At 44.2% G+C, this 23,978-nt stretch overlaps 1 protein-coding gene across 1 annotated transcript in view; it reads right to left on the minus strand.

The window, feature by feature from the left end:
- NEBL (nebulette) overlaps positions 1-23,978 on the minus strand; it is a 105,005-nt gene that overhangs the window by 38,291 nt on the left and 42,736 nt on the right. Inside the window, 6 exon segments of the mRNA XM_053259666.1 lie at positions 1,039-1,149; positions 9,310-9,420; positions 10,937-11,047; positions 11,205-11,315; positions 21,268-21,375; positions 21,618-21,722. Of these exon segments, the coding sequence (XP_053115641.1) occupies positions 1,039-1,149; positions 9,310-9,420; positions 10,937-11,047; positions 11,205-11,315; positions 21,268-21,375; positions 21,618-21,722 (657 nt within the window).

A 23,978-nucleotide genomic window follows, 5' to 3' on the forward strand; every position in this document is an offset into this window, starting at 1 on the left:
GGGAGAGAGCTGAAGGGGTTGTAAATCCTGTTGGGTTAGCTGAGCTAACTGATTTACGACACACATGCAGCCGATTGGGGACCAGGCACCATGCCCAGAAAAGCAGCAGGGTGGATAGGAGCAGGAAAGGAACTCCTTACCGGCCCCTTATGGGAACCGCTCCCCACCCCATAAAGCCGACTCAAATGCTAGCACCCAAGCCAGTTTGGCACTTCCCAGAGGAGGCGCTGAACCAGTTCATGTACATCCCTACTGGAGACCAAGATTGTAATTCATGTTTTCCTGCCACAACTCGGATAATGTTGATCTTAATTACAATATAAAACACCAAAACTGAAAATTATCCCATAATGCTCTTAGCCTACTTCACTAAAGCCAGCTGAAACAAGGACATTACAACACTTCCTATCCATGCTTAAGTATTGTGCTTTAGTGGTTGATAAAAAGGGATGATAATCTATCATCTGTTGCTTACTCAATCCAAAATAAAAAGAAATTGGTTTCCTCCTCCTGCTGCTGCAGCAGCAGCAATCTAGGTTTATATGCAATGTAAACTGAAAAGCACCTAAGGAGCTTCATGCATATGTTGAAATTCACCGAGAGGGACACAAGATGGAATCCTTCATGGACCCGTAAAGAAGCCTTCAAGGCAAGGGAAAGAAATCACTTGTCACTACCCTTTGGAGTTTTTGTGCTTAAAATGAATGAAACCTCTCAGGAGCCATTTCATACCAAGAGCATAATACCTTCATCAGCATTTCACAATTAATGGTATCAAAAGCTGCCAAAAGGCCTAATCGAGCACTTAGGCATCTATTTTAGGTTCCAACAAACATAACTTTATCCTATGATCCATCATACGACCGGAAAACAAATTATGGTTGCTACACACAACAAAAGCTGGAATGTGCAACACCTAACTCAAACCAGACATAAAATATTTCAGTTTCATGTAAAGCTGATTTTCTATTTCATACGTTGTGATATCCTTTCCAGTTATAAAGTACACAATTCCATTTCAACAGTATTTCAACAAACCTGGCTCGCAATTTCAGATGCTCTCTTGGCTCGCTGTATTTCAGGTGTATCTGCACCAACCTGCATTCCTTTTCCTTTAATTTCAGTCTCCAGGTCTTTTTTATATTCTTTCTATGAATACAATATGTATTCTTAAGATCAGACATCCATTTGAATAGAACATGTCAAATAAATTCCTTTAGTCCAACAGTTTAAAGGGGCAGTACATACACTGTACACATTCAAGACTATGCCCTCAAAGATCAATTTAGGGCTGCACAACTCAAATGCCCTAGTGAGCTAGAACCATCCACAACTTGGCGCGCAGGGACTGAGGTCAATTTTTAGCATATTATTACATTCAAATTTAAAATATTATTAGTTACTTGTGGATCTATTCCCCCTGTCAATGGACCCATAATTTTAACCAAAGATAGTGGCCAGAAAATGGGTCCGGACCCTTCTCAATCAGTGGGGCCCCTGGAGTATATGCCAGCCCCAAACAAATGCTAAGTCCTCTCCTCTCCCTAAATTGTCGTTGCTTTCAGGCTGCAATCCTGGGCATGTTTACATGGGAGTAAGCCTCACTGGGTACACCACGGAACATATTTCTGAGAAAACATGCATAGGATGGCACTATAAGGCAGTTTCCAGCTCCTGTGTTGCTGCAGGATACTGGGGGGGCAGTAAAATAGTCCCGGCGGGCCGAATCCGGCTCCCAGGCCTTATGTTGTACAGGCCTGATTGAAACAAAGTGAAGTGGTTACTCTCCTAGAGCAGACATGGGTGGTCACCACTGAAGCTGGGCATAGCATGCTGGTGGTATTTCAAGGCGGGCAACAATAGCACCTAAATAGATAAAAGAAAGTGCATCCGGTCCTGAAATCTCCACTGCTACAGCTTTGGACAAGAATGAGTCAGAATTATGAAGTCTGTTGGCTGGGCTGGAGGTCTTGGAGAAGCCAAAGGTGGGCTAACAGGGAGAACAAGCAAGGAGCTCCAGAACTGGACCCATCAGATCAAAAGGGAGCAGGGGAAGCACTGGAAAACAAGAAGGATGTCTGACAAGAATGAAGCTCTCCAGTGCTCAGCTGTGTTCTAGCACCAGATCTAGGTGCGCTCCTGGATACCAGAAGAATGCTGGAAAGGAACACCAGTTTGGTTGCCTACATCAGAGGAGAAATGTGGCCCACTGAAAATAGTGAATGATGTGGCACAAATGGACTAAGGGCAGCTGCTTTAGCTAATGAGCCACTTTGTGCCCTTGGCTAAGGGCACAAAGACTTGGTGGAGTTTGTCCTACCACAAGCTTAGAAGTTGTTGCATATGCCCAGGACACAGTAAGCCAGTAATTCGGGGCTTGGTTCATACTCCCATATGCTTCTTGTGAGCCATTCTGGCAGAGGCCTACAGACTTTTCTCTCCTTGGTTGACAAGTGTCTTTTATGGGCACTGCTGTCATACCTGGTGACATGCTGCAGTGTTCTTACAACAAGGTATTGGTCCAACTGAATGATCACCTGTTGCGCATCACTGAAGAAAAAATCTGGAAGGAAGAATACACTACTGTGTCTTCCCTGTTTGCAGAGCTTTCAAAACAAATCGCATGCAACAGGTCAGATCTGGCTTTAGTTAAGGTGCTGGTCTTGACCTTTAAAGCTCTACACAGCTTGGTACCGGGGTACCTGTTGGACCACATTCACCTATCCCTCCTCTCAGCATCTCAGGCCCTGCTCATAGCCCCACCACTAACAGAGAGCCAGTTGGCAGGGACCAGAGACAGGGCCTTTTCCGTTTTGGCCCCTCGGCTTTGGAACGCCTTCCTCAAAGAGCTTCGCCATGCTCCCTCCCTAAGTGTTTTTTTAAAAAACACACACAGCTTTTTAAAAAGGATTTTCAGAGTTTCATCTGCTGCTTAAAGCTGGTAGGGTTTTTTAAGTTTTTTATTAATAACTTTTAATTAATTAATTTTTTAAACATTTTATATCTCGCTCTTCCTCCAAGGAGCCCAGAACGGTGTACTACATACTTATTTTTCTCCTCACAACAACCCTGTGAAGTAGGTTAGGCTGAGAAAGAAGTGACTGGCCCAGAGTCACCCAGCAAGTATCATGGCTGAATGGGGATTTGAACTTGGGTCTCCCCGGTCCTAGTCCAGCACTCTAGCCACTACTTCACGCTGGTTAAAAATTGTAATTTTAAATGTGGTTTAGCTTGTTCTTTTAACTTTATTAATTGTTTGTTTGTTCATCATATTTTTATACTGCCTGATATGCATATCTCTAGGCAGTGCACAAAATTTAAAATATTTAAAAGTCACAAATTAAAATTCATGACAATAAAAACAATAGAATAAAATTATTAAAACAAGTTTTTAAAATTATTAAAGTTAATTCTAATTAAAAGCCTGAGAGAATAGGAGGGTCTTGAGGTTCTTCCTGAAAACTAACAGAGAAGGAGATGCTCTTATTTCAGCAGGAAGCTTATTCCAAAGCCCTGGGGCAGCCACAGAGAAAGCCTGGTCCTGGGTCGCCACCAAACGAGCCGGTGACAACCATAACCGGACTTCTACAGAAGATCGTAGCAGATGACAGGGATTATGACAGAGAAGGCGCTCTCTCAAATAGCCTGGACCCAAGCCGTTAAGGGCTTTATAGGTAATAACCATCACTTTGTATTTCACCCAGAAACATATTGGCAGCCAGTGCAGTTCTTTTATGTGGTCCCAGAGACCAATCTGGCTGCCGCATTCTGTACCAATTGTAGTTTCCGGACTACATACAAAGACAGCGGCACATATAGCACATTGCAGTAGTCAAGCCTGGAGGTTACCAACATATGTACCACTGTTTTAAGGTCATTCACCTCTAGAAATGGATGTAGCTGAAATATCAGCCAAAGCTGATAAAAAGCACTCCTGGCCACCGCCTCAACCTGAGAAACCAGGGAGAGCTTTGGGTCCAGGAGCATTCCCAAGCTACATACCTGATCTTTCAGGGTGAGTGTAACCCCATCCAGAACAGACAGATCTAAACCATCTCTCAGGTCAGTATGTGGATTCAACTTCAGTTTGTTATCCCTCATCCAGCTCATTATTGCATCCAGGAAGGCATTTAGGGAAGATATGCCATTTCCTGATGAGGTTGGCATGGAGAGCTAGATCTGGGTGTCATCAACATATTGATAGCACCCAGCACCAAACCTCCTGATAATTTCTCCAAGCGGTTTCATGTAGATGTTGAAAAGCATTGGAGACAGTATGGAGCCTTGTCGGACTCCAAACTTCAGTTCTCGCTTAGCAGAACAATAGTCTCCAAACGACACCATCTGGAATCTGCCAGAGAAGTAGAAGCGGAACCACTGTAAAACAGTGCCACCCAATCCCACCTCCCTCAGGTGGTCCAGAAGGATACCATGGTCAATGGTATCAAAAGCCACAGAGAGATCCAAAAGGATCAGTAGAGTCACACTCCCTCTGTCGATAGCCAGTTGGAGATCAGGCCGACCATCAGGCCAACCAAGGCAGTCTCAACCCCATAGCCCACACGAAAGCCAGTTTGAAATGGGTCTAGATAATCTTCATCCCAAACTGCCTGGAACTGAGAGGCCATCACCCACTCAACCACCTTGCCCAACCATGGAAGATTAGAAACAGGTCTGTAATTAGCTAACTCTGAGGGATCCAGCATAGCTTTCTTCAAAAGTGGTCTAATAATAGCCTCCTTAAGACAAGGAGGCATCCTGCCATCCCTCAGAGAAGCATTTATAATATTAACCAGACCCTCTCTGATAATATGATTATCAGATGTGATAAGCCAAATTGGGCAAGGGTCAAGGGAACAAGTTGTAGAACGCGCAGTCCGAAGCAGTTTGTCCACTTCCTCAGGAGTCATTTTTACATTGTATCTATTTTATTAATGTTGTGAGCTGCCCCGAGCAGTAGTGTACTGGAGGGGTGGGGTATAAATATTTTAAATAAATAAATAAATAATGAGATAAATGTAGATTATGGTGGTGATGCAGTAGATTCAGCCCCAGTTGTTGTGGTAGGAGTGTGACAGTGGTGGGAGACAATGTTCCCTCTAAGGCGTGTGCACGTGTGCACGCCCACAAGTTTTTGGATGTCTACTCAGTTCATTTTAGATCCTGTTGAATCAGGAAGGCCCCACTCTGAATGCAGGTGCGCACACTCTGCCTTGATACTGCTACCCAGAACTCTCATTGCGCACAGAGATGAAAAATATTAGAGGGACTACTGGTGGGAGATGCTTATGCTGGCCTGCAAGCTCCAACATGAATGCTCCACCTGCCACAGATTCAGCTCTCCCAAAAATAGATACCCCAAGTTCATGGAGAAAGAACAGAGAGAAGAGTAAAAAGGCAGCAAAATCCAGAGCATTATCCCTGCAAAAAGCTCCCAACCCAGTTAGGGTGGAGGTTCTTGACCAAGAAGCATCTGGTGTGCAGATTTGGAATACCTATTGCAGGGGATGTTGAAGTGCAGTGAAGTCCCTTGACAGATGTGGGCAGCTGGGGAAATAAGTGCTGATATTCAGATCACCTTCTGATATTCAGGATCGCATGCAGGTCTGGAACACAGTAATGCACTGGAGAGCTGGATAGTATGGGGAATGGTTTGGCAGATGTCTGTAAGAGATTGGATCATAGTGCAGTTATGCTCAGTATCCATTTCCTGAACAGCTTCATTAAATCAACTGCTGCCTTTCCTCATTCAACACCTTGAAACCAGCCTGCATTCCCAAGTCCTGGTTATCCATTTGGACAAGAATAATCTGAGGACAGGCTCAATAGGACATGGAACTTATCAGGAAATCGATGCTGAGCATAACTGCACTATGGTTGGACCTGTTCCAGCGCAGTTGGCAGCAGATACTGACAGAAACTCAAGAAGGTAGATAGAGCCAGTCACAAGGCCAACTGGGACTTGGGAAGGACTTGAATGCTGGATGGGGTATTTACATTTCCTATCCGGTATTAGAGATTTACTGCTCAGTATAGGTGAGTACCTTAAGACAACAGTCTGGAGGGAGGTCTACAAAAACCAATCTCTCATGGCATGAGGGGATCTGGCACAAGGAGGCATTGGGCCCTAGGTTCATATGGCCTCAGCAAACTTTACATCAGGACTGCCCAACTTTGGCCCTCCAGCTATTGTTGAATTTCAACTTTTATTATTCTTAGCCACAGTGGCCAAAAGGGAAGATGGGAGTTGTAATCTAACAACAGTTGGAGGACCAAAGTTGTGCTCCCCTGCCTTACAACAGTGACATGATGATGATGATCATCATCATCATCAACAACAACAACAACAAAAACTTTATTTGTTAGCCACCCCATAACAAACTGTTCTCTGGGTAGCTCACAACACAGCATTAGAACATGAAAGAGGAACACACAACATATTAAACCATAACAGACCAAAGCGGGGGGATTAAAAAAATACAAAATACAATACAAAGCAATTTTAAAACTCTTTTAAAATCAGTTAAAAATCAGATTTGAGAGTCAAAATTTAAAAGGCCTGAGTGAACAAAAAGGTATTTGGTGTCTAAAAGGCCCTCTTCCTCGTACCCTAGTAGCCACCTGTCTCACCTCGTTTGGCAGGGACCCTCCAAAGGGCCTCCAAAGAAGATCTCAATGTCCGGGGGTTTTGACATATGGGTCAAGGGGTGGCGTGAATAGCAAACACTGGTTATTTTACTATCTGATGACTGGAATCAAGGTAAGGTTGACCTGTCAAGGTGTGTTGCGGTAGCTAGCACCTTGGGTACAGTTGTAACTGCACAGATATAGAAGGAAACTAGTAGTTGAATAAGTTAAGTGTAGTGATGCACAGAACGTTTTGAGCTCAAACATTCCGATTTGAAATGGGCCGTTTTGAGTGTTTCAACCTTGAATCAAGAACACCCTTCAAATGAAGGTCCTGTTTCGAGCTCGGAATGAAACAACTCCATTCCAGGTTGGAACGTTTTAAGCACCATTTGGGAAGCGTATTTTCCCCCTGCTGATTAGTTTTGGCACTGGCTTCTGATTGGCTTGCAATCTTCTTGCTTCTTGGTTGGCTTATTATCATTCAAATCATTGATTTGTATGATAACAAGCCAACCAAGAAGCAAGGAGATTGCAAGCCAATTGGAAGACAGTGCCAAAACAAGTCAGCAAGGGGAAAACATGCCTCTAAACTTGGAACACTCAAAACATTCCATGGTTGTTCTGTCGGAACAACCGGCCCGACCAGTTGTTCTGGGTATGTTCTGGGAATGTTCTGGGTATTTGCATTCTGTTCTGAGCTCAAAACGGAACACAAATCCCATTCCGTGCACATCCCTAGTTAAGGGCATTGCAGATCTGACAAGTAAATAAAATTGTGACCCATAGGCCAAATTCAGACAATATGCCACATTGCCACTAAACATACCCAAGGTTGGCATTCCTTACTGTCCGAATGCAGGATTTCTTCCCAACCACAGTTCTGTTAGTGCCTCAGAATCATGATCTGAACTCTCACTTTAAAATTGGTTAGATTGCTGAAACCATGGGTCCACTGGTCCCATCATGGGTGGGGTTATAATAGGGTGGAAGGGTTCCAAGAACCTGGGCCGCCCTGCTCCTGGTAGCCACCTGATTCAGATCACCCCCTGGTCAGAGGCCCATAAGCCCTCCAGAGTTCATTACAAGCCAGCTCATTCCCAGCTCATTTCAAGCCAGCTCATTCCCACCAGCAAGAGAGAGAAAGGGAAATTCATGCAGCCAGCAAATGCTGGCTGGGAATGAGCAGGGGAGGGGTGTTGTGCAACTTGTGCAGCCCTTCCAGGGTTCTAGCCATACCCCTTGTGCATGATGTCACGTGTGCAAGCCCTCTGTAGCTCATTCCCAGCCAGCATTTGTTGGCTGGGTGCATGAATTTCCTTTTCTCTCCCTTTAGTAAAAGAATGAGCCACGGAGGGCCTGCTTGGGGCTCTGGCCACGCCCCTTGCATGTGATGTCATGTGTATCACATGTGATGTCATGTGCATGTGATGTCACATGCAAGGGATATCACTGGTGTGTGCTGTGCACACCCAGAGGAGCCACCATGGACAAGGACAAACCAGGGCCCCTATTCTCATCGCTCCACCAATGGGTGCCATCATGTTCATTTGAATTTAGTGCCCGCTGTAACCTGGGATTTGTGCTGAACCTCCTCCCACACCCACAAAGCGGGAGGCTCAGAGCAGCTCAGAAATGTGTCAACTCTAGGCAGCCTGCGTCTCTTGCTGCCTGTTTCTCAGAGCAAATCTTCCTCCTTCTGCAGCCTAGCAACTCATCACCTCACCCCTCCTTTCTCTAGCAGGCAACAGGCACACCACGTTCCTAGATTTCCCTCATTTAAAGGCACAGAACCAGAAATAAGGGCACTCGGGGCGGGGGGAGTGTCTTAAGAACCATGCCTCTTCTTGCTTCCTTGGCACCTTATCCAAACACAATCTTGTAGGATTACCTCACAGAAGTGATCCTATAATAATTAACACCTTGTCTACCTATTGGGTATGTGTTGAATGAGACCAGCCACCATGCAAAGCAACACTACATCTCTTGCCCACAGGGCACATAAAAGCTAAGATTGTCCCCTGCCCAAATAAAATAATCTAAAAACATCACACTGTACACAGTGGGTGAGCAAAGCCTGGGTGGGTTCTGAGGGAGTGGGGGAGTGAGGGACCAAAGGAAGGCTGGTTGGTTGGTTGGTTGGTTGGAAGTGCTGTGGAGTTGGAGGCTGGATTTCTCCTCCCCCACCCCTTGAATACAACACTTTCTTCATATTTATCTGGGTCCTATTCTTTAACCAATATTTTGGGGGGTGGTTAGGCAGGCTTCAGACAGAGTTTCCAGCTTCCTACTGAAGGGCACAGTTTCAGCCTTGAAGCGGAGCCATGAGATGGTTGGGAGGAAAGGAAAGGCTTAATTTGTCTTTGCCCTGCCAAAGATGGCTGCTGGATGATGAGAAGACAAGAGTGGTTGCTGGGTCAATGACACGCTGACGCCATGCCGACAGTGTGTCAATGTAAGCACAAGCAGCACCGTGAATGCTGAAACCAAGCCTGGGAGGACTCTAGCCGGTGGGCAAAGGTAACAAAATCTCAGTTACTGGATCATGTATGGCATGATTCTCAGCTTCAGCACTTAACCTCAGGTACACCTACCTACAGATTGGCATTATGTCTGAATTCAATCATAGTTAAACCCATCTAATGTTTTTCATGTCTTAATTCCAGTATGCATAGGACAAACCTGGCTTGCAATTTCAGATGCTCTCTTGGCTCGCTGTATTTCAGGTGTATCTGTGCCAACCCGCATTCCTTTCCCTATAATTTCAGTCTCCAGGTCCTTTTTATATTCTTTCTATGTAAGGAAGAAACAATATGCAGTGTTAACACTAGGCATCCATTTTAGTTTAAAACAAAATCAAATCCTTTATCCTCAAAGATAAATTTACAATTTAGGCAAATGCAAGTGTGGCTACTTTTTAAAGCATAATTCTCACAAACCTAGTGTTCTGGGATATTGCCTATGTTTTAAATTAAATAATAAATTATCTAGATACAATATAAAATAAACAAAAAACTACATCAAGTTAAAATAACTTTTCTCTTTCTCCTCTGATATCATTCTTGTGAATCAAACTATCAATAAAATCAAAGTCTGGGATAAACAGTAAGATAATACAGTAAAGTACTGGCATCAATATATGGATATATTGTTTAAACAGTGTTAAACTATTAACATTAACATTAAACTATGTTAAATGCATAGTATACTTTTTTTAAAAAAACCTATATTGTGATGGTTTTAAAGTCTAATGAGATGTGGAGAAAGATTTTTCAGTAAGAAAAGAAGGAATACTTGACTAATTTAAATAGTCTGTGGTGAACTACAAGAATCATATAACATATCATGAATTGGGGATTATAGGAACATAGGAAGCTGCCTTATACCAAGTCAAACCATTGGTCCATTTAGCTCAATATTGTCTACACAGACTGACAGCAGCTTCTTCAAGGCTGCAGGAATTTCTCTCAGCCCTATCTTGGAGATGCCAGGGAGGGAACTTGGAACCATGCAGGTTCCATGAGCGGACCAAAGTGGCCCCATCCCCTGAGGGAAATATCTTACAGTGCTCACACATGTCTCCTATTCAAATGCAAACCAGAGAGACTCGGCTTAGCAAAGGAGATAATTCGTGCTCCAAGACCAGCTCCCCTCCCACAGTTGTGTACATTATAAATAATGAATACAAAATGAATATTTTATCTCCAGCAAGCCCTAAGATGTCATATATATATATATATATATATATATATATATATATATATATATATATATATATATAAATATAAAAAAAGATGTGTGAGAAAATGTTTTAAGCAAGCCTCTCTGGAATGTATATTTATTTATTCACTGCAATACTGAGAATTCCATTCTGAATGTGTGTTTTCTCTAATTTACTGGGGGAGCGGTGAAATCAAGAAGCAAATTTACTGAAATAAATGTACTTAGCCATCCCTTTTCTATCCAAGGATATACACATGCCCAAGAACTCTATTTCTTATCCATATTTTCACTTTTGAAATTCAACCTCCTTTAAAAAAAAAAAGCTATAGTGCAATAGATTTCTACAATGCATTTCCAAAAAAAATTTTTTTTAATCATTACTGCAATATAGAGGAGGGCAGAAATGTAGTTTCTGAAAAGTTCAGTAATTATTTTCAGCTTTATTTTTCTTTCTGAGCGGATATGCCAATTAGTAACTAATTATTACTAATAATTATTAGTTATTAGTTAAACCAATTATTACCAGCTAATTACAACAAGCCCTAAAAGATAAAAAACTAGATTTTAAAATGTTTTCTTTACTGACCTCACTAATGATTTCAGACACCCTTTTTGCTCTTTTAATATCAGGAATTTCTGAAATGAACTTCACTCCTTTCCCCTTTATTTCATTTTCCAGATCTTTTCTATACTCCTTCTGATAGAAGAAAAGAGAGAGAAAAAAACACAAGGAGAACAAGTTTCAAAGCATATACTTTTACATTGACTGTAAAAACTAAGAATACATTCCATTGGGTGCTTTTGTGAAGTGTGCACTTTCCATGACATTAATAACCTCTACTAACATAACCTACCTCATTTAGTATCTGAGCTGCATTTTTCACTCTAATCAAATCTGGCGTATCTTCAAACACTGTCAGTCCTCTTCCTTTCATCACTTCTTCCAAATCTTTTCTATACTCTTTCTGAAGGTTAAAAAAAGGGTTGCTGTGCTTTAAATCGTGAGCAAGATCTTGAAAAGAAAAAACTTCTTATTAAATATTTCAATGAATACTGTGAAAACCTCTATATAATATAAATTAGATGATGGACATTTACCATAGTTAAAATAGAATCAGGAAATCAAAAGGTATGATGCGCCCAGAGTAACAAGATTGTAGGAGAATTTTTATCTTACTCCTTAAAAGACATATGATTATACACTAGATCTGCAGTTATGTAGACACACTTTTATAATGCAAGAGTGTCTACTACAAAAGACTAGATTTTCTGATTACAGGCAAGTAAATGATCCAGGATGTCACTCAGGTTCTCCTAATGCTATTACTATTTGCTAAGATGCGTACAAAGTCACTTATTTACAAATCAAAGTTATCTGGCATGGTGAGTACTTGTGATTGAAATGAACATGTAAGAGGGTATCACACTGAGAAAAGGCAAGTAAGACTTGCTTCAGTTTATCACAACACACCTGGAAGAGGAAATCCTTTAATTCTTGGCTGACAAGAAGAACGTAAGAACATAAGAACAGCCCTGCTGCATCAGCCCCAAGGCCTATCCAGTCCAGCATCCTTTTTCACACAGCGGCCCACCAGATTATTATTATTATTATTATTATTATTATTACATTTATATCCCGCTCTTCCTCCAAGGAGCCCAGAGCGGTGTACTACATACTTGAGTTTATCCTCACAACAACCCTGTGAAGTAGGTTAGGCTGAGAGAGAAGTGACTGGCCCAGAGTCACCCAGCTAGTTTTATGGCTGAATGAGGATTTGAACTCGGGTCTCCCCGGTCCTAGTCCAGCACTCTAACCACTACACCACGCTGGCTCTCTGGACCTCTCTCCTGCTGTTGCTCCCCCGCAACTCTAGCCTCTGTGACTAGAGGTAGCCTGTAGCAACCAAATTAGTAGCCATTTATAGACCTGTCATGAAGTATTGTCTGAATTTATCCTACAGTAACTTCAAGCATTTAGGCCAGGCCTGCACGACATAAGGCAACAGAGGGAGCTATGAAGAGCTCTTGGTCTCTTCTTCTGATCAACAGCAGTGGTTCAATGCAGTTGGCCACTTGAGACCTAATATTCCCCACCCAGGACTGGAGCTTCCTACTAACACCTTCCCTCTTTCCCCTCACACCTACCCACACTCAACCCTCTGCCTTTCATTAATATTCTTAATAATTAAGTTAAATGTAATAATTAATGTGCTGAAATTAACCTTGGCCCCCGCATACCAAGTCATGGTTGATTCCAGATTCAATCTTGATTCCAGATTGTGAGCCCTTTGGGGACAGGGAGCCATCTTTATTTATTTATATTTCTCTCTGTTAACTGCTTTGGGAACTTTTGCTGAAAAGCGGTATATAAATATCCATAGCAGCAGCAGTTATAGCTACACCCCTGCCCCCTGCCCTGGATTGCTCCGTTGCTTGCTTGCTATCTCTACTTGTTGTCTACTGCTGCTACCACGTGGAGGATGAGAGAAGTTACATCCTGCACTTCATGCAATGTTGGGGCTATCACCCCCCCCTCCTTCTCCCCACACCCAGACTGAGCTCCTAGGGAAGGGCTGAGTGAGCATGCATGGAGGCACAGAGGCATAGAGAAAGGTAGCAAGAGGAAATGAGGAAAAGAGGAGAGAGAAAAGTTTACTGCCTTGCTCTGCTGTTGTCGCCTTAAAAAACAAAACAAAACAGCCAGAAGAACATGAGGAAAAGAGGAGAGAGGAAAAAGTTAACTGCTTTGCCGAGAATCAAGGAGGGGACCTTACATACCGTGGTTTGTCTCCTTTTCACCACCACCCCATTCCTTCTCCTCTCTGCACTTCATAAAGGCAGCAAAGCAGCAGCCCGGGACTCATGTATGATTTTCCCGAGCCCTGGGACTCATGTATGATTTTCCCGAGCCCTAGGGATGGCCCTGCTGTTGGATGTGCCACTCTGCTGCCAGGTATCAGTCCCGCGATCCACTACTTTGCAGAAAATTAATTTGGATAACATAACTAGGGGCAGAGTGAGGAAAGGGCTAAGCTGTCATCTGCCCAAGGAAGCTAGTGGAGTGCAAAGGACATACCCCCTTTGAGATCTTGGCCAATCATGGCTACTTTGCTGATGTGGTGAAGCTCTGCCCACAGCCAGGCTGTGGAGCTTGCTGGGAGTTTTGCAAGCCACACTTTGGTGAAAGTCTGCAGAGCGATTTGGAGTTACAAATTGAAACCTCAATCACATTTAACTGCAGTTATCCATTACATCTGAACCGGCCTTATGGTTTGATGTTCTAAACTATGGTTAGTGCAAACCATTATATGATGAGATGATTAAACTGAGCCATAATATGCGGACAAACAGCAACTATCCCAATATATCACAAAAAACATTGGTTCTCCATAATCTGTTCCACGTGTCTTTCACCAATGCAGCCAAGTTCATATCAGGAATAACTAAAAAGGTAGAATATAAATATGATTGGAATTGAACTACATTATGAGACATAATAAAGTCCATATTTCACCACTGACCAGTTTGCTTACAGATAGACACACATACAGAAGACTAAAAACAGGTTGCTTACCTGTAACTTATGATCTCTGTGGGGATCCATGGTCCCTCACAACTCGGCCTTCTGCGCCTGCGCAGGAGGCCCATGGAAGAATCTATTGCTCTGTATAGGCACTCTCCAGACCTTTAAAGCGTAGTGATATCAGAGCCTACAAAGCCGGCAGTAGAGCTCCTTTCTCTTCAGTTCCTGAATCGGTCACTGCAAAGGGACTGACAACGTTGAGAGACAGAGAAGACAGCAGACAAGCCACAGCAGCCTAGGTAAGTAAACAGTTCGTGCCAAGCTAGGAGAGGGAATGGGTGTTGTGAGTGACCATGGATCCCCACAGAGATCATACGTTACAGGTAAGCAACCCTGTTTATCTCTGTAGGATCCATGGTCCCTCACAACTCACCCGGAACTGGGTGAGTGACTAGCTCCCATAAAGAGGAGGTGGGTGCTAGAGATTACAGTACTTTCTTCGAGATCACCCAACCAAAATTAGCCTCTAAAGCAAAACGCAAGTCCACAGCATAGTGATGGACAAAGGGTAGGTCCAAGGACCAGGTGGCAGCCCTGCAAATGTCCTTCATACTGGTGCCCAACATGTGGGCCATTGAGGTAGCTATGGACCTAGTAGAATGCGCCTGAATTTTAGAGGGCGGCTGAATGCCTAGCTTCTTATAACAAAACAAAATCAGTTGCACCAGCCAATTGGACAATCCTTGTATAGAAATGGTGAAACCTTTACTAGCTCCTGCATAGGAGATGAACATCTTGTTAGAACGCCTGAATGCCTTTGTGCAATCCAGGAAGCAAAGGAGACACCTGCAGACATCTAGGGTGTGCATAGAACGCTCGACAGGTATAGATGGCTCACAGAAGAACCTAAGCAACACAATGTCCTGATTGATATGAAAGTCCGAAACAATTTTTGGACAAAAAGCAGGATCCAGACACAGGACCACCTTGTCCGGGTAAAATTTAGCATATGGGGAATCCGCCCTTAGAGCCGTGAGCTCACTTACACGTCTTTACACGTGATGGCCACAAGGAAGACAGCCTTTAGGCACAGGAATTTCATGGAGGCCAACAACAGGGGTTCGAAGGGGACCTCTGTAAGCGTGGACAGCACAAGTGAGAGACTCCAAGGCTCAACCAGAGCCTGCACTGAGGGGCTACAGGTTAACGCCTTTGAAAAAATGCTTAGGGTCAGGATGAACAAAAACTGAATTGCCATCCCAGCCTGAGTGGCGAGACGAGATGACAGCGAGGTGGACCTTAAGGGAGGTGTTGGAGAGACCCAAATCCTTGAGAGAGGCAAGGTAGAGCAGTATTTGGTGGATCGAAGCCTGGAGCGAATCAAAGCCCTTAGCAGACACATAGGATGTGAAACACTTCCATTTGCACATATAATCCCATCTCTTAGAGGCCTTTCTCTCACTTAACAAAATCTCATCTAAAATTTCAGCTGCCACACTGTAGCGAGAGGGTCCAGAGGGCATGGTGTAGGACCAGACCCCGCCCCCCATCTCTCATGAGGAAGTCCAGCAAAGGTGGAAGGTGAAAGTAAGAATTCTTGCATAGCCAAAGGAGAGCTGGGAACCAGGGTTGCCTGGGCCGCCAAGGACAGACCAAGATGTACTGTGTGCACTCTTGCAACATCTTCCCCACCACTCTGGACATTAGCAGGAAGCAGGGGAAGAGGTGATACAACTTTTCCTTCCATTGGAGCTGGAAGGGATCCCCTAGTGAGTTTGGGCCGATGCCCACCCTGGAACAGAACAAAGGACACTTCGCATTTTGCACGGTAGCAAATAAGTCAACCTCAGGGACACCCCAGGAGTAAAACACATCTGACAGAACAAAGTCATTAAGTTCCCACTCATGGAGGGTAGAGAAGGAGAGATCCCGGCTAAGGGAGTCAGCCAAAATGTTGTCCTTCCCCCTTAATATGTATAGCCATGGGGAGGATATCAAATCTCAGGCATCATTCCCACAACTGCAATGCAAGGTTGTTCAGGGACTTGGATACAGTGCCCGCCTGATGGTTCAAGTATTTTATTTTTATTTATCTTATTTATTTTTTGCATTTTATATCCTGCTCTTCCTCCAAGGAGCCCAGAGCGGTGTACTACATACTTAAGTTCCTCCTCACAACAACCCTGTGAAGTAGGTTAGGCTGAGAGAGAAGTGACTGGCCCAGAGTCACCCAGCCAGTACTATGGCTGAATGGGGATTTGAACTTGGGTCTCCCCGGTCCTAGTCCAGCACTCTAACCACTACACCACACTGGCTAAGTAGGCAATAGCTGCAGTATTATAGATATGGACCTGAACCACTTGGCCCTGGATAATAGGTAGGAATGCCTTGAAAGCAAGAGAAACTGCTAGGAGTTCCAAGAAGAAGTTAATATGGAGTTCCTGCTTCTGGGAGTGCAGAAGGCCCCGAGCCCAGCGGGAACCACAGGGAACCTCCCCAACCCTGCATGGAGGCATCAGTAGTGACTGATGTTGTAGGGTTCTGTTCCTGAAAAGGAACCCCTTGCAAAAGGGAATCAGGCAGGGACCACCAGAGCAGATCTCACAAGACATTCTCTGGCATGACTAACCACTTGTTTTGACTGTCTAGGTTCAGCCGGAAGACAGACAGCAGCCAGAGTTGCAGTCTCCACATCCTCAAGCATGCGTGCACCACAGCTGTGGTGCATGAAGTCCTGAGGCCCAGCAGACGCTGGATGAACTGAGCCAGTTGCTTGGGGGAAGACTGGAAAGCAATCACCATGGAGGAAATGGCCTGGATGCATCCTACAGGTATGTATGCACGCTTCTGGTCAGCATCCAGGATTGCACCAATGTACTGAATGACATGCTGGGGGGTCAGGATAGATTTCTTCAGGTTGACACTGAGCCCCAAATCTGCCAGGAGAGAGAGAATAAGTTGTAGGTTGAACAACAAGGTAGACTTCTCTCTAACTGTGATAAGCCAGTGATCCAGATAGAGGAACACAGACACACAGATAGGCAATGATGGCTGCCATGCACTTAGTGAAAACTCTAGAGGTGGTACAAAGGCCAAACGGGAACACCTTGTGTTGATACATCCTTGTGCCGAGGCAGAAATGTAGGAACTTGTGATGCCAAGACCTTATGGAGATGTGAAAACTCTAGAGGTGGTACAAAGGCCAAACAGGAACACCTTGTGTTGATACATCCTTGTGCCGAGGCAGAAATGTAGGAACTTGTGATGCCAAGACCTTATGGAGATGTGGAAGCAGGCGTCCTTTAAGTCTAGGGACACAAACTACGCCTCTTCCCACAACAGCGGAAGAATGGACTGCAGGGAGATCATGCGAAACTTGGAAGTTTTGACAAACGTATTCAACTCCCTTAGGTCCAGGATGGGACGGATCCCACCATCATGCTTAGGAACCTGGAAGTATCTAGAATGCCAGAATGCATGGAAGAAGATAGAACTGGTTCTGTGGCATCCTTTTGGAGCATCGAAGAAACCTCTTCTTCAAGGACAGAGTTGAGTGGGTGCATTTTGTGCCCACATGGGCAGGTAGAGATTCAATTCAATATCACAGCCACTGGCCACTATGCACAACACCAGGACATCAGATGTCACTTGACGCCAGTAAGGGAGGAAGGGGATGAAATGCATAGAGGCTGAAGGAAAGGGGATAGATACTTCCAGGTCCTCATTGCTAAAAGGACTGCTTGGATTGGTCCTGAAGCTTCGATTTCTGTTGGCCATTTTGGCGCTGATGGAAGGTGCGCCTAGTGTACTGCCTAGACCCATGTCTAAAATTTCCCCTGTCCTGGGAAGGCCCGGGTTAGTATCACTGCTTGCAATTAGGGCGGTACCTGTACTGGAAAGATGAGGTTTGAGATTGAGCAAATGTCTTAGCAGTTTATCTAGACATTTTTAATTTGTCTCATCCGTGTCTTTAGAGAATAGTCCTTTGCTGTCAAACGGCAGATTTCCAAGTTTTATCTTTCATGCCTGTCTCCAAAGGTGTGGGCCTGAGCCAGGCATGGCAACAGACCCAGCCAGCACTTTGGACTCTACTTCCGTTAGATGTTTAGCTATATTCAGATGCTGCCTGGTAAGATCAGCAGACTTGGAGAGTGTCAATAGGAATTTGGCCTTAAAGGGCTCTGGAACATCAGCAAACATCCACTTTCAACGTGTCCCAGAGGGATTGCTGATACTTGGCCATGGCGTTGGCAACTTTGAGGGAAATGCAAGCCAAAGAGGAGAACCTTCTTGACATAGAGTCCAGTTTCCAGCCCTCCTTATCCTGACTAGTGCTGAATTTGCATGTGGACTTTGCTTGCAGTGCGCAGTCTACCACCAGCAAATTTGATGCCGGGTCTTTGAACAGAAACAGGCAAGAAGCCTCTTGGACCCGATACAGACATTCCATCTGTATCCACAAGGAAGAGTGGATGTCACTGGGGCAGCAGACCAAGCAGCTTTAGAAGCAGTGACTAGGGTTGGAAGCACAGGCAGTGCCATAGGGTGAGCTACCGATGTAGAAGCCAGGTAGCCATAAACAGGATCTTTGATCGTATCCTCAGGAGGAGGTGCCTCCAGGCCTAGGGCCTTTGCCATCTCCTGTATCTGCACACAGTAAGCTTTAGTCTCCTCTGTTGTAGAATTAGACAGTTGGGCAGCCACATTATTGTCCTGTGGCGTGCCCAGTGCAGCTTCCAAGATCTCAGAGTTAGGGTCGGAGGCATAAGAAGACTCCCCATCAGTATTCAGGAGCCTCAGGTAACGGAGTACTGGGATGTGGTCCCATAGGAGGAAAAGGCTGTGCAGGCACAGAGGGTACTGTAGGAGCTGCTGGACTTGGCACAAGCACAGATGGGAGCTCAGGCGCAGGTGATACTGGCGGCATAGGTGGTGGAGCCCTGGGCAACGGTGTAGCAGGCCTCGAAAGGGAAGCTAGTATGGCAGGGCATTTAAATGGATCAGTGGGATCCAGAGTAAAGGGTACTGGAAGAATCTCTTGACTCTTTTCATAGCCTATATTCTTGGGAGTCATATGGCAATGCCAGGGAGCTATAAAGGGAGCACTACCTTGCTTTTCAAATGCAGTGGGTCAAAGGGCCCCTGGAGAGCTGCTATAGTCCAGGGGGTCCCTTGGGACATGAGAGGCAGAAAAGTAGAAGCGTTCCTTCCAGGGCACATCTGATGGGGAAACCGGCATCGAAGTGGAAGGGCCACCCATAGGAGTTTTGGGGAAAGTCATCAACATTGGTGAGGGCGAGGGCCTCAGGTCCGAAGAAGTAGATGTCGACATTGAAACAGGAGGCACAGGCATTGAAGACTTTGAATACCTTGGAGCCGGAAGAGTAGTGGTCGACACCAAATGCGCCGACGCCGAAGAATGTCCCAGAGTGCTGAAGTCCCTCAATGTTGACAGGGTCAGAACTGAAGCTCCTGATGTCGGAGGACTGGAAGAAGATGAAGGCCAAGGTGAAAACGAGGTGGTTAGCTGTGCTGTAGAAGGTGACAGAGTCTTAATGGTAGATGACACTGACGACTTAGGCATCAAACTCAGGGCCGAGTGTGACTTCGGCAAAGCAGAGAGTGTCAAACCCGGCGTCGAGGACGAAGCATGCTTCTCATGTTTCCTGTGCAGCTCTCCCATAGACGAGCGGTGTCCATCATGCTTATGTTTCTGGGAGTGCTCACGGCCTCTCTCCAAGGGCTTCTTAAAACCTGTACTTGAAGACGTGGTAGATACTGATGGGGTCAATGCTGCGGTGGACGCTGACGGCACAGAGAGGACAGATGGCACCAATTTTAGTGGCAATGGCGGGCTCAGCCTCAGGGTTCCCGGATGGGAAACATCTTCAAACATAGAGGCCTTCAGTGGTAATTCCCTGCTTAAACAGACCTTGCAGGTACTGGTATTATGACTATCCCCCAGACATATGAGACAGTAGGCATGGCTGTCAGAGGAGGGCATAGTGCCCCTACAGGTCACACACCTTTTAAAACTTTGAGTAGGCATAGCCAAGTCCAAAAAAACTATCCAAGGTCAGCCTAATCAGAGATAAATTGCCAAGTCCAGAAATACAGTCCAGAGAGCAGTCAAAAACAGTCAAGATCAAACAATCCAAATAGAGCAGTAAATCCAAGAGACAGGAGAATAGTCAAAAACACAGTCCAGATCAAAGCACAGAGTTAGATAGAGAGTTGTCAGAAAACAGTCCAAGTCAAACCCAAGAAAATAGACCAAATAACAATATTCACTTTCTCACAGGAATGAGGGAACAGAAGCAGATTCTTCATGAGGCAGCACAAGCATTGGACAAGAAGGAACTGAAGAGGGAGGCGCTCTACAGACAACTTTGTAGGCTTTGATATCACTACACCTTAAAGAGCCAGAGAGCACCTATACGGAGCTATAGATTCTTCTGCGGGCCTCCTGAGCAAGCGCAGAAGACCCAGTTGTGAGGGACCATGGATCCCTACAGAGATCTATAAGTAGCCCTTCCATCTTTGTTTCATGTACGTGTTTCACATGCAAGAATTCTGGGGATTCTTCTAAATCAATGATGTATTTCCTTGGAGTTTATCTTCAACATGTTTTCAATATATGACTACTGAAACAAAACTATTGCTATTTATAACATGTGTGCTTCTTTTTGCAGCATTTGTAATTAAATTGCACTGAGAGCAAAAAGATATTCATGGAACAATTAGAAACACATAGAATATGTAATCTAAACATTTGGGAAATTATCAAAATAGGAGTCTAAAACTGTTGTAGTAGCACCAGATGAGAGACAATGAGATCTTTAAAAATTTGTTTTGTTGTTCCTGGGAACCAAGGATGCTTTGAACTCGAGTTTCTTTATAAAGAATGCCTCAGAGCATGATATGGTGTAGGTAGGAAGAGGAGGGAGTGATAGTGTGTGAAAGAGGAGCTGGTAAGACATGCCAACCTACCCAGCTCTCGTACCCAGCATTTTGACAAAGTAGGAGAAAAAGCCATCCTACTCAGCTTCTCCTCAACACATGATCACTCCCCCTTCCTCCTACCTAGTTGTTTGTTCATGCACAATCAAAAATCAGGAGCACGCACAGCTCCCAAAGCCAGGTAGGACACTTGTCCTATCTAGTTTTCAGTCATGTGAACAGCCCTAATATCTCATGTTGGCCTGCTATTCAATGAAATAGATCAAAAATCCCATCAAGAACACAATCCTTTGGGTTAGCCTAGTAGCTCTTGGATCCTGATCTGATCAATGCATTTCCTGTTTTGCAACAAAAGAACCACCCATAGCCCTAATTCAAATGTCACTGCAATACAGTGATTGCACTACATAAATTTCCAAAAGTGTTCTACCAACCTCACTTTGAAACCTTTGAGCCTCCTTTGAAATTCGGTATGCTGGTGTATCTGCAAATTCTAGCATAGACTTGCCTTTCGATTTTTCATACTTCTCCTTATACTTAACCTAATAAGATAAAACATGCATTGAAACTACAGTGAATTAAGATTTTGACAGCACATGCATTCATTCCTATACAGACATCCTACATGTGGAAGGACTTTTCATTCTCTGTTATGAAGGAGGATACTTCATAGGTGCACATGAATTCCCTTTCATGCATGCAGAGTATTTCCTTGCCTATAAAAGTGAATTGTCTACATAGACTAAACTCTTTGTGTTCACAGACTGTGAGATCATATACACACCTGGCTTTGGAGCACTGCATTTTCTTTGTGGTGCAGGTGTTCAGCTGTATCAGCTGCAAAATGATACGACCCCTTAGTTTTCTCAAATAGTTTCTTATATTCATACTGAAATGAAAGGAAAAAAGGAAAGCTGTACTTTCAAGTCGGTATAAATTCCTGGTGACCACAGAGCCATGTGGTTTTCTTGGTAGAATACAGGAGGGGTTTACCATTGCCTCTTCCCCACACAGTATGAGATGATGCCTTTCAGCACCTTCCTATATCACTGCTGCCCAATATAGGTGTTTCTCATAGTCTGGGAAACATACCAGCAGGGATTCAACCTAACCTCTTGTTCCCTAGGCAAGTTGCTTCCCCGCTGCACCATTAGGTGGCTCATACTGAAATGAGGAACATCCAAATAAAGACCAAACAATTGTCAGTTAACACAGTTCTTTAATTCAGAATACTGTTAATCTAAGAAAAAAATCCTCAGCAACCTTTCATTTCCATTTTTCTGTACTTCAGTGCAAAATCATAAAACTGTGAAGGAGGCTTTTTTTAAAGAGAGAGAGAGAGAAGACAGAAAAACTATCAGTCTGATCCAGCAAAAGTAATGTACACATGGAAACAGCACTAGGGGCCACTTGTGGAGTTTGCAGCACTTGATGGGAACCATACATGCATCATGAAGATATTGTTAGCATGGTCTGGAGTGCTTTAACAGCACTGATTACTTCTTGTGAGGGCTCAATCAAAGGCATTCCACCACTCCAAAACAATAGTCAAATATTTATTGGGTAGGGAGGGAAATGCAGTTGGACACAATCACTCCACTACAGTTTTTTCCACATCTGCAGCTTTGGATGAAGACAATGATTTGTGGAGACAAACAACATTTAATATCTGAGGCCAGAATCCAAAGAGATCCTCAGTTGCAAAATGCTTCCTCATGTGCATGAGGGTGATTTTGGGTTGCCCTACTGGTGACACTGGTAGTACTTTATGAAATGCTGCTATTGAGGATCACTTGAATTTTATGGGCAATGTTTGGGAGATGGGCAAGGCTGCCTCTGTAATGGAACTCTGCAAAGCCCTGTGAGCATGCAGTTACTCCTGCTGCAGTCTTCAGGATCCCAGTCTGTCAATAACAACCCCAGTATTCAGAATCAGGAAAAAAATATTAATAGCTCAGATTTTACAGTCTTTGGTTGCCTCCTAGTGGAAGTAAGTAAAATATTATGCAATCCCTACCTATTTTACAAGTACAATACAATCAGTTTGCTGCGATAAAATTAGAAACTCAGAACATGTGCATACTATGTGATGTAGTATCACATAGATACAATCTATGATACAATACAATCAGAAAACTTGAAAACAAAAGTTAGAAAAGTAGACACTATATTACTAAATCATAAAGGGCAAAAATAGCTTCCAAAACCATTTGGACAACTGTTCCACTCTAGAAAGAAAGAAAGAAAGAAAGAAAGAAAGAAAGAAAGAAAGAAAGAAAGAAAGAAAGAATGAATCCTGCTGGATCAGGCACCAGACCCATCTAGTCCAGCATTCTGTTTTACAAAGTGGCCCATCAGATGCCTCTGGGGAAAATGGACACATACATACACAGATATGGTAGTAGTAGTAGTAGTAGTAGTAGTTATTTACATTTTATATCCCGCTCTTCCTCCAAGGAGCCCAGAGCAGTGTACTACATACTTAAGTTTCTCCTCACAACAACCCTGTGAAGTAGAATAGGCTGAGAGAGAAGTGACGGGCCCAGAGTTACCCAGCAAGTCTCATGGCTGAATGGGGATTTGAACTCGGGTCTCCCCGGTCCTAGTCCAGCACTCTAACCACTACATCAATTTTGAAGGCCAAAATTGGCATGGAACCCATCACTCAAAATCTGGAAGAATCATAATGCCATGCCATGCTGACACTTCAGAAGATGAGTTCAACCAAGAGTAAACCACCTATGCATTACCAAGTCATACAGGCCCGGTCAGCACTTGATGACTGCAACATCCAACAATGACTTCCATGTGTGAAAGTGCCCCCCACCTGGACAGCAAAATAACAGGAAAGGAGGTGGCTGTTTACTCCATGGTAAGGAAGTGAGGCTCAAGCCTCCATAAACCTCACAAGAAGCCACAGTTTTGTGGCCTACTGTAGGTTTACAAGAGCTCAAGGGATGGACTTGTGACAACTTACAAGATAATACTCTGGGAGCTGGATAAGCCTGAAGCACACCAGAAGTCCCCTGGACAGACATCCCTTCAGGAATGGAGGCTAGCAGGACTTTCACATAGCTAGGTGACTAAAGAGCGCTTCATAATCTGAGGATCAGGGATAATCAACAAGGCTGCTGACAGCTCACTG

The sequence above is a fragment of the Hemicordylus capensis genome, chromosome 6 (genome assembly GCF_027244095.1).
Source record: "Hemicordylus capensis ecotype Gifberg chromosome 6, rHemCap1.1.pri, whole genome shotgun sequence".
NCBI lineage: Eukaryota > Metazoa > Chordata > Lepidosauria > Squamata > Cordylidae > Hemicordylus > Hemicordylus capensis.